We start from the raw sequence: 11985 nt of genomic DNA on the forward strand, positions 1-11985 counted from the left end.
ACAAAGATGTATGCTTCTTTCGAAGGCAGATTGTGAGCGCAAATGAACGGTGACCCCATTTTTTTATTTTATTTTTCTATTAACTATAAGATAAAGTTCATTTATAGAAAAATATAGAGAAATCATATATAAATGATTTAGACCCGCGAACCCCCTTAATTGTGTAAAGTCTAGACCAACTATGTTTTAATTCCAACAAACCACTGAAAACCTGACATCAAAACCAAATATTTCAATAGACAACTTGCTATAAAAACAAATTGACAACAACTGACAATGTTCTAATTTGAATTTTTTTTCAGAAAAATTACAACCAATAGATGTCCCTGAGTTTTCAGGAAACTCTTTCCTTGAGCTACCATTGGGTGACATAGGGAGTACAGCCATGACATTTACTATCTGGTTCAAGACATCCAAACCTAACGGTAAGTTTTATGCATCTACATAATTCCAGCAAAGAACAGACAAACATTACTTGCAATAGAACAAAAGTGTAAAATGCAAGCTGTGTATATTGTCTTAAAAACTGTTACAGATAGAGAAAATCTGTTGGGAGAGGTGTTCAGAATGTCAAGATCTACTTGTTTTTGTCCATATTGTCAAACATGGTTACTTATATGAGTTATTGCCCTTGAATGACCTTTCGTCCAATTTTGTCATTTCCACCTATTACTTTGCGACCTGCAGTATAACAGATAGAAATCTTTAAAAACCAAATAAGATCTACAAATGTACTATGGGTTTTTTTCAGGAAGTTGTTTTTTAATTTACGACATGTTTTTATTTTATCCAGGAGTTTTGTTAAAAGTTAGAAATGTATACTGTTATTTTCCCTGTAGTTCTGTTTTGTATCATAGACTACAAGTATGTTATTTTTCCAGGAGTTTTGTTTTATGCCAGTACATATGCGGGAGGCAATGGAGATTTCATATCTCTAAACATTGTGGATAGAAGGGTTGAATTCAGGTTCAACATGGGAAGTGGTACTATTGTTATATCGTAAGTAGGCATTTATATTGTTTTCTCGTAGAATGTATTATTGTTATATCATAAGTGTTCATTTACATTCTTATTACATCGCATATAAAAATAAGGAGATGTGATATGATTGCCAATGAGACAACTATCCACCAAAGTTCAAATGAAGTAGATGTAAGCAATTATGGCAACCAGCCTTCAACAATAAAGTTAATTTTGACCTTGTGTTGATTTCTTAATGATCCATGAAATAACAAGTATCTTTCCAAAGTCTATTTGCTAATTCCTGTCATTAATGACTCTGTGATAAGAGATCAATTTTTAGTTCACTCCAACATTTATTGTAGGAGTGATGCAGTTATTTCCCTTGATACATGGCATGAAGTGATGATTGATAAAACCAAGAAATTTGGTATATTGCTGATAGACAAAAATCCACAGTATAATTATACGGGGGAGTCGAAGGTATGTAAAACCAAGAAATTTGGTATATTGCTGATCGACAAAAATCTACAGTATAATTATACAGGGGAGTCGAAGGTTTGTTTGTATCTTAAGTTAATATTAATGTTGTCTTGGTTACAAGTTAGATATGTTGCCAAATCTTTGAAATTATATTTTATAATATAAATTAGAAGATGTGGTATGATTGCCAATGAGACAACTCTCCACAAGAGACAGAATTACACAGAAATAAAACATTAATATAATATGTCACAAGCAAAAACTCTAACTGTAAAAATATAAGGACACTGATTTGTCAAATTGCAGTAATACACAAATCTTATTTTTCCCAGTTTCTAAGAATTTAACTTGAATTAATCTAATTATCTGTTTTTGTTTCAGGGATTTTTAACAGAATTAAATTTAGACAACAGTATCCTATACCTGGGTGGATTTAAAAGTAGATTTGATATCCCTGTGGATTCTAATATAACATATAATTTGACAGGAGTAATACAAAGGGTTTGTATATTGTATTTATGTATTCTCTAACTCTTACTCAATTTATCATTTTCCCGACCTGTAGATGAATTTTATTTAATCAATGTGTAATTCATTTGATCCCAGATCTTCATTGGTTAAAATTTAATTATGATGTCATATTTTCTTGCTTTTGTCTTTAATTTCTATCGTAATGTCACAAAAAAGGGGATCATGTCTTATGAAGCCCACGTAGAAAGAATACATATTTTTTGCATGCCGTTCGAAAAGATAGCTTTAAATAAATTGTTTACATGATCGTCTTAAAATCATAAGAGAAACAGATTCCACGCCAAATCTTGTTCAATACAATATTTATCCACTATCGACAGTTACCGTAGAAACTCGCTTATAAGTCGGAAGTTTGGGAGTAAAATTCAGAATCCAGAGAGGGGTACCGACTTATAAGCGAGATCCCGAGACCAGAGGAAAAATCCAAGCTCGAGAAAAGTGGTCAGGAGTGAATTTTCTGGTCAAAACTACGTTGGTGATTGCCAAACCTACATAAATCCTTGAATAAAAAGTTTTTGTTGAAAATAAATGACTACAATACTGTCTTTGTGTTTTATTTGTACTTTGTTAACTTTTTTTCTGTCAATTTGTGTTGAATTTCCGACTGTTTCCGGTTTGTGTATTGATTTTCATGGTCAAATGGTTTGTGCATAAACCCAAAAGAAAGAGCTAAGAACCAAAAATGAAAACGAGATAACAATGTACCAACTATGTAAAAGGATGTATTCAGCGGAGTTATTGTGTCATTATTGTGATATCATGATATCAATTCAGTACTTATAAATCATACAATAATCAAAAATAATTTTAAGATTCATTCCCAAGATCAAAATATTATTCATTAAAATGTCTCAGGTAAACACAAAGATTACAAAATTGATTGGCAAGCCAATATAATCCATTGATAACCCTTAATTAAGAGACAAAGAGTTGTATTCACTAAAGGTGTGAAAAATATCAGTGATAGGTGAACAGATGACACTAATGAGTTGGAAGTTATTTTAATATAAAGTTGATAAGCTTCACTTATTTTTTTTAATCCTTTATCATCACAATATAATAAGAATTATGAAGTGTACATGTTCTTTTAACACTGAGTTATGTGTGCTGTGAAAAATATTGATTGACTTTAAATTTTTCAGGTTCATATTGGTTTATGTTCGCTTTTCTCAAACAATAGGTTGTTAGTCATACCCTACAAAATCATTGATGCATTACGTCAACAACACATGGCTAACCTGTAATCAAACAGTGAACAAAACAACAGGAATAAATACATCTTTATTATTAAAAGCTATATAAATTATCATAATCAACATCAATTAAATTCAAACCAAACAAACATTCATGCAGAAAATGAATATTTTTGCATTGGTTTTACCGGCGTTCAGAAACTGTCAGCTGCCAAAAAAATGTCAAAATTTTGTCCGACTTATACGAGGGTCAAGACTAAATCCTCAGAATTTGGAGCTGAAAAGGGCATCCGACTTATAGTCGGATCGACTTTTAGGCGAGCATCTACGGTAAATTTAAAATATTTGAAAGGCATGGTGAGCCGCTCCTTTTAAATTTGAAAATTTACCTGTCTTGAGTGGATAAATATCGTATCACACTTGATGCAATGGTAGAAACTATATGTACAGTATAATTTAATGTTGATAGTATATTGAAACAATGGTATGAAGACTTCAAGACTAGAAGGTTGTATGATAGAAATGCTTATCTTTTACACTAGCTTATTAGATGGTTTTGGTAAATTCTGCTATATAACTTGTCCTGGCATGACTTATGTTTAGTGTACATGTTTTATTTCAGATGTATATAAATGGTAAACTGTATGATGATTTGATGTTGTCAGCCAAAGATAAGATAAATGTTCTCCCCTACCGAGGCGCTCCATGTAATGTAAATCCATGTTTGAATGGCGGGGTCTGTATACCCAAAATGGATCAGGTGGAATGTAAATGTCCCGCCAAATTTATCGGAGTAAAATGTGAAAAAAGTAAGTTTCATTCTAATTTTGAATTATCTAGATTTGAAAATTTTTCTGGTGAATATCATAGACATTCCCTTTGAATTTACTCAGTTAAAGCTGTAAATGGAAGTTCTCCTTGAACTTTTTTTTTTTTTGCTGTCACTTTAATATTTAAGAACTTCCTAAATATAAAGTTTTACTAATTTATTTGTGGTATTCATGAAATATTTCAGTGTATCCTGAAATACTTCAGGAGGTCCTCAAAGTTTTGTGGTAATCCTTTATTTAAATTATGCAGGTCCCAATATATTTCAGTCGTTCCTTAAATACAATAATTTTGACTTAAAAGAGGGGCGAAAGATACCAGAGGGACAGCCAAACTCATAGACTGAAAATAAACTGACAATGCCATGGCTCAAAAGTTAAAAGAAAAACAGACAAATAATAGTTCACAAGACACAACATAGAAAATTTATGACTAAGCAATACAAACCCCACCATAAACTAGGGTGATTTCAGTTAATCTACACCTCTTATATTGTTAATTATGATAAGATTATTTGTTTTGCTCAGGAGTAGACTCTGTCAACAGAGACAGACCTTTATTATTTGATGGAGAAACCTATTTACAGTATTCAAATGAGATTTCTGAAGAGTAAGTAGAACTTTGTTTAATGTAATGCAGTCAGAGAGTTATCTCCCATTCCATATATTTTTTTATTTTTTTTTAATGGTAAATCATGTTTTATTGATAGTTTTTCACATTTGTTAGTGGATACATCAAATACCGGTACCTTATCCCGGCCTCGTTAACCGTTAGTAGTATATATTAAATTTTGTTAGTACTTGTTAGTTTAATTTGTCTGTAAAACATACAATTATAAATTATAATATAATCCAACTAATTGCTAGTCAATTACAAATAGAAAAAATTACAATATACAGTCAATTACAAATAGAAAAAAATACAATATAAGCATATATAATTGCAAATCATTCACATTTATAATTACGTAATTTTGTTCCGTATTTGACCTTTACTTTTACATTCTCATTATTGGATACAGTCTACCTGACACATATTGCTCGTTTAGAAAAATCGTGCAAGGTCTTAGTGTGATCAAATAATCGTAACCTGACATGATTGAAGGATAATATAGTTCATGTGTTAATCTTTTATATTTTTATAGTGCATATTCCAAATGTTTTTTATTCATTTACAATAGGTTTTTCCCAGTAGTAGTTTGAATTCTTTACTTCAAACTGATCAACTGAAAAATTATTTTAGTCAATTGCTAGTGAAAGGTTGTTAGCATGAAATCGAATGCAAAATCATCCTTGACAAATATTACAAAAAAAAATCAAAAGCCTGTTTTTAAAGTAATTTATATCAGCCTTTCTACATGTTTTGTGGACATTAAAAATTCTTCAGATTTCATACAGTTTAAAAAAAGATGTGTTTTATCTAAAATATGTTATGAGTTATGGTCCTCTTTTATTGTGACCTCTCAAATTTAGCCAATTCAGAGAATGCAATGTAAGAAAATTTGATTTCATCATAATTGATTTTGATTGAAAAAGACAGAACACATTGTTTATAAAAACAAAAATAATCAACCAGTTATTGAAAATCATAGTCTGCTAAAAATATAATAAATAAATAAATGCCTTTTATGAAGTAACATAGGATTAGTTTAATTAATAGAAGAATAATTATAAAAAAAGGAGATGTGGTATGATTGCCAATGAGACAACTCTCCACAAGAGACCAAATGACACATAAGTGTACAAACATAGGTCACCATACGATCTTCAACAATAAGCAAAGCCCATACCACATGGTCAGCTATAAAAGGCCCTTAAAATGATAAATCTAAAACAATTCAAAGGAGAAGACTAACTGCGAAAAACAAATATGTAACACATAAACAAATGACAACCTCTGCATTGCAGGCTTCTGACTTGGAACAGGCACATACATACGGAATGTGAGATGGACCCCAACCCTCCTCCTAGCCTGGGACAGTGGTATAACAGTACAACACAATAACAAACTATGAAAAGTTGGCTTTTGCAACCACTCCATCATATTAACTGTTAAACTTTGTAATTTAAAGAAATCATTAAGAAGCTGTGCACTCAATGACTCTTACCTTATTGTTTTTGATTTAACATTTTCCTTTTTCAGATCAGCAGCACAGAGATCTAATAAATATTATATTAAATTTCGAACATTAAAATCAAATGGATTAATACTATATCAGAATGGTAAAAGTAATGTTTTAGGTGACTATTTAGCTATAGCTATTGTTCGTGGGAGAGTAGAATTCAGTTATAATCTAGGAAAACAATCGGAGAAAGATTTACATATTATACGATCATCTGTTGATATTGATGATGGTGGATGGCATAAAATATTGGCTGAAAGGTAGGTAGTTTATAGATCAGAATTTACCCTGTTGTTTTTTTAAATATTTCTAACATGATACACATTTCATTTAAGTGAAGAAATGAGATTGCCATCTAATTTGAGTGGAGGAATGAGAAAGTGAACCATACCATACTGGTCCGAGACCACAATTGTCGTCCCTTGATTTTCGTTGTTCACGAATATAGTCCCTAGTGTTAACAGTGGGTTACTTGCAATTAATTTTTATACCCCTTCCAAATTTATTTTTCCATGTTTAACGCCCCAAACATAAAATTGTCCATATTTTGTGTTAGAGCCGATAAAGTTTTCTATAATTTTGATATAATTTGTCCCAAAAGTAGTACAACACACTGTAAAAATTTCATTGAGAAAGCGCAGGTGGGATTTTTTTAATTTTCATTAGAAAAGCACTACGAAATAATTGTGGTCTCGGACCTAGGGTTATTATCCACCAGGGGTCTTTTACCATTTTTGGGGCTGAGTGGTCTAAGTAACATTGTTACAATTGTAATCAATATCCAGTCAACACTGAGGTTGTGAGTTCCAACCCCTCTCGTGCATGTGCACTTGGCTCCTATCTTAATTGACTAGGATTGTTAGTTTTTGTATGGAAGGTCATGGTTTTCTCAGGGCACTCAAGCTTCCTCTTCCAATAAAAACTTTCCGCCACAAAATAGCTAAAAAATGGCATTTAACACCAAAATCAAAATCAAATTCTCACCATTTTACTGTATTTACTGTCATTTCATGAGCATACATTAAACCAACTTTTTTTTTTAGGTATACTTAATTTCTTGTTTAGCCCTTTCTAGTCCACTTCATGATAACATAATTTTGCAAATTTTAGATTTACCTAATGTATTTAAATAAGGTAAGATCCAAGTTTTACATATTCCAGATCATTTATATTCATGTGATATTTCCACTCGTGAATGTCTTTAATATGATATCCAATGAAAATAAAACAGTGACTTGATTGTACATGTTTCTCTCCAACTATGGCACTTCTTTCAAAAATCTGACCTAATTAAAATTTGCTTTTTTTTATCCAACTGTTGGACTGGTCAGAAATTTCAACCAAATTTGAAGTCAAGAGATCAAAGTGCAGAGTGATAAAACACAGCAAATGAAAAAGAAGATGTGTTATGATTGCCAATGAGACAACTCTCCACAAGGGACCAAAATGACCTGCATGCCTACAATCCTATGATACTGGAATTCCACTTTATGGAAACTATAGAATGTTGCCTAAAATCTATAAATTGTTTTCTGTTTACAGACACGAGAGAGAAGGCACATTAAAAGTTGACAATGAGAAACTCATAACAGATTCCTCCACAGAGGGAGCTTCACAACTAGATACAAACGGTATCTTACTAATAGGTCAGTATCAAAGTTAATTATAACGATATAACGAAATTTAACAAGCCACACTACATGTTCATTGATTTTTTTACTAAATTCATTGCACCTCTGGTAAATTAATGATGTTGTGATTGGTTCAACACCTGAGGCGACCTCCTACTTAAACAATATGTAGGAGGTCAGTATCATGATGTCATTGTCGACTATTAATGACAACGTCATCAAGTAATGATATTGTTTTTCATTGCTTATTTTTATGCCACACCTAGCTATAGGGGCATTGTGATTTTTGGTCTGTGCGTCCGTTTGTTTGTTTGTCTGTCCTTCCCTCAGTCTGTCCTGCTTCAGGGTAAAATTTTTGGTCAAGATAGTTTGTATGAAGTTGAAGTCCAATCAAGTTGAAACATGTTACCTATGACATAATCTTTCAAATTTTAATGCCAAATTATAGTATTGACCCCAACTACCTATGAACATAGAAAATGATAGTGCCAGTGGGGCATCCGTGTACAATGGACACAATCTTTTTTAAAATTTGGCAGGAAAAGTCCTGTGTGCAATTATTATATTGTTCAATACTCACCCACAACAGATCTATAGAGGATATTTTATATATACACATTGAAATGTTACCACGACCTTGACTTACAGTGCTGACTTTCTACTTGTTATTTGATGTTAATAATTTATATCGTACTGTAAATTCAGAAATTATTGGTTACATTTATTTTTGCAATTAAAAAAAAATGGACAGAATTATATATACAAGATAAATTTATATTGTTATTCCAGGAAAATCTGAATACCTATATATGAATCATTAAGCAGAATGCTAGATCTTATTATTGTGATACTTAAAACTAGTTGCATTATTTGCATATTCCTTTCTTCGCATTAATTAAAGCCTTGCAATAATTTTTGAATTTCCAATATTTTTTTGCAGGTGGGAAGACTCGTGTGAACATAGAATTACCGGAAGATTATAACCAAGGGTTCATGGGATGTATTCAACAAGTTCTAGTCAATGACCGTGAACTACATCTCGTTCAGCACAGAAGGACAAGTTCAGCTGTCAATTTCTGTGATGCTAGATGATAAATGTTAAAAGTTCCAATCTGAAATATTTTAAGATATAAAATATGATATTGATAAATTGTTTTTTTGATTTTAAGATAATTTTTCTCATTGTGAATGTTTTTCTCTTTTCATAGATGAAATCAGGCTTTCAAGTCTTTTGTCTTTTGAATGTCTTGCCTGATTGTTGTATGAAACAATTAATGAAAATATATATGACATATATCAACAGAGGTCAACCACTAAAAGTTTAATATTTGTGTTACTTAAAAACTACCTGGAGTTGGTAAAAAGCTGTCTATATTCAAATTCCTTTATTATGCTTTATAAATTAAAGTACACAGTTTTGCTGTTCTATATTTTTTAAATTCATAGTATTTCAGTATTGATATTTTATGTGCTATATTTATATATAAAATGATCAACAGTTGTTTTTTAAATATATGAATAATGGGTATTATTTTATTTGAATTATTGTTAATTTTGATTATGTACATAATATATATCATTCTGTTGTATTTTGTACGGTTCAGGTTGTGACATTGTTTTAGTATTTTTATGACAGAACTTTTCTTAAGTATCCAAAGGCCATCTATTAATTTAGGACTATTACTTTTGATAAATTTGGTTGAAGTTCAATAATTTTTATTGAAGCAAGAATAACTTGAGGTTTTGTTATTTGTAAATATATAGAGATTCTATAATGTAACCCCCATGATTACATTATTAATTATCTCTATAGACAATTATATTTTCAATTTTTAAACCTCAAAGAAAGCATTTAAATATATGAAAATTTAAAGTTTCTAGAGTGAATATTTATTGTAGTTAATCTGATAAATTGATATAATCTTTTTTTCTCAAAATAATGGAAATTGCTGAGTGCAATGTTCTGAATTGGTATGGTGGGAAAATTACATAACAAATTTTAAATTGTTTTTTCAAAATTAAAAAAAAAATGGTCAAACTATATGAATGCAAACAAGTATTTAAAGGAGACAGATATAACTGATATTATTTACCTCATATTTATCAATCAGATTCATTATGTAATGTATTTTATATCATACATTTGCTTATTAGTTTTTTCAACAATGTAAATTCTTTATCATTTTGATTGGAGTTACTTCCCTTTCAAAAGAAGCCGTGTTTATTCCCTCAATAACAGAGTAGTGATACTGTGTAAAGATGAAATTAAGTATATCAAATTGTCACAAATTTTAGAAAATATCTCAAATGAACAATGAATTTTTATCCTAAGACTTGGATTTATGAAAAATTTATGCAGCTTGTTCTTCAAATTATAGCTAATATGATATTCTGCTTTTAATCAGATTTTGTAAAACTTTTAATCTCGATTTGTCCAAAAATATTTACTATGTATGAAGTAAATCTCTCTGGTACAGTAATTAATGCATATTTTTTTTATTTTATGAGCCCAATCAATATTTAAAAACTCTTTTTAGGCCAGTAAGTAATGAATTGAAAGCTTTATGTTTTGAGTGATGAGTGTTCTTGCAATAAAATTCCTTTATATGTCACAGTTACAGAAAGCCTTATAAACACCTTATATTGTATGGAGACTTACAGCCCTGAAAAGTTTACACAGAAAACAAAGTTCTCAGATTCTGAGCTCAGTGATTAGGTATCTGTAGGTTATCATCATCATCCAAAAGTCATAGTACATTTGGTTTTGTTACTAAAAAATACTTGAGAAGTTTAAGTTTGTACAGATAAATGTTATAGGGGATATGTATATTTTGACTTAAAAGGTAAAGGACCAAGATTAGGGGGAACTGGACCTCATTTTATCATTTAACTATACGTTTTATAAATGTGGACTGTATCTTCAGTTGGAAAGATTTTTTTAAGGAGTGATCCAACAATTTTATAAATGATTTTGCCATTATTATTGTGATTAGAACAAGCCAGCCAGTAATGTTTCCATATTTGACCAGTGGCTGAGTGGTCTGAGTTAATTCATTTACACTGATCACTTGGCTTTCAGCATTGATTTCTAATGTTTTACTTATGATAGATGGTCTGGACTTATATTTGCCAGTTTTCTTACTAAAGGCCTATAAAGGCCTATGGTTCTCTAAGGGTCTTCCTCCACCAATGAAAACTGGTGTCATGATATAGCAGAGTGATAAAAGTAAAACACATAACACCTATCAATCATTTGGGATCATTGTTTTCATTAATTTGTATTTTGGTATTTAGATAGCTAATACTTATAATGGTTAATTTGATATCATCTGTTTAAGACTATCATGACCTCACTGCTTTTAATCCACACTAATATTGATGCTGTGACTTAAATAATATAAAGAGATATTACTTGTTAATCAAGCTTTAGTACCTGTTTAGCCTGGTCATCATAGATCAGTATATTTCAAAAGTAATAATAGGTTATAAGAAAACTGTTGTTGAGTAAGATTATAAGTGCAGATAAAATATAAATTGATCGTTGCAATGTGCCATATTTTGTATGTGTATTTATATTGTGAACAATTTTAACATGAAACTTATCACTTTTAACATAATTTTGGTATGTGTCCGTATTAGAATCTAAATGTCGAACATCCTACTAGATAGATAGTGAAAGTCAATCATATATTTTGATGGATAATAATGCAGATAATATTTAGGACTTTTTTTTGCAGATCTTAATCTTTTTTAATGATGATGAATTTGAGTTGGGATTAAAGTTTATTTATAATATTCAATTCAGAGAGATGCATATATTGTTGCCTTTATAAAGTTTTGTAATTAAAGTTAAGCAGACCATAGCATATTGTAAAGCGAGTTTTAATTTTAAAGATAGAATTATGTAGTACAGATTCTATCATCATTATTCTTTTTAACTATGAATGTATATTTTTTAAAATATTATGATTCCAGTGTAATAATATACTGAAATATTATAATGAAATATTAAAATGTTTTATATATAAATCTTGTTTTTGATTAGCCCTGAAATTTAAATTCAAGGTCTTATAACTCAGGAATTAAAAGAGACGTGTTTTGATGGAACCAAACAACCCGGACAAGTTAACTTCAATGAATATTTAGAGGTCACCACACATAATTTCAAACAATGTTGAAGACAATTAAAATGTAATATCACAAACATACTGAACTCTGAGGAAAACTAAAAAAGGAA

At 30.3% G+C, this 11985-nt stretch overlaps 1 protein-coding gene across 8 annotated transcripts in view; it reads left to right on the forward strand.

The window, feature by feature from the left end:
• LOC143056543 (agrin-like) overlaps nucleotides 1-11777 on the forward strand; it is a 146173-nt gene extending 134396 nt beyond the window's left edge. For all 8 annotated transcript variants that reach the window (XM_076229626.1, XM_076229628.1, XM_076229625.1 and 5 more), the window contains 9 exons: nucleotides 303-425; nucleotides 882-999; nucleotides 1326-1443; nucleotides 1825-1944; nucleotides 3790-3976; nucleotides 4523-4604; nucleotides 6138-6377; nucleotides 7660-7763; nucleotides 8689-11777. In XM_076229626.1, the coding sequence (XP_076085741.1) occupies nucleotides 303-425; nucleotides 882-999; nucleotides 1326-1443; nucleotides 1825-1944; nucleotides 3790-3976; nucleotides 4523-4604; nucleotides 6138-6377; nucleotides 7660-7763; nucleotides 8689-8840 (1244 nt within the window). In that variant the 3' untranslated portion in view covers nucleotides 8841-11777. The remainder of the gene's footprint in view (nucleotides 1-302; nucleotides 426-881; nucleotides 1000-1325; nucleotides 1444-1824; nucleotides 1945-3789; nucleotides 3977-4522; nucleotides 4605-6137; nucleotides 6378-7659; nucleotides 7764-8688) is intronic.
• Nucleotides 11778-11985: the final 208 nt, after the last annotated feature.

Source organism: Mytilus galloprovincialis, chromosome 13 (assembly GCF_965363235.1).
Source record: "Mytilus galloprovincialis chromosome 13, xbMytGall1.hap1.1, whole genome shotgun sequence".
NCBI classification, from domain to species: domain Eukaryota; kingdom Metazoa; phylum Mollusca; class Bivalvia; order Mytilida; family Mytilidae; genus Mytilus; species Mytilus galloprovincialis.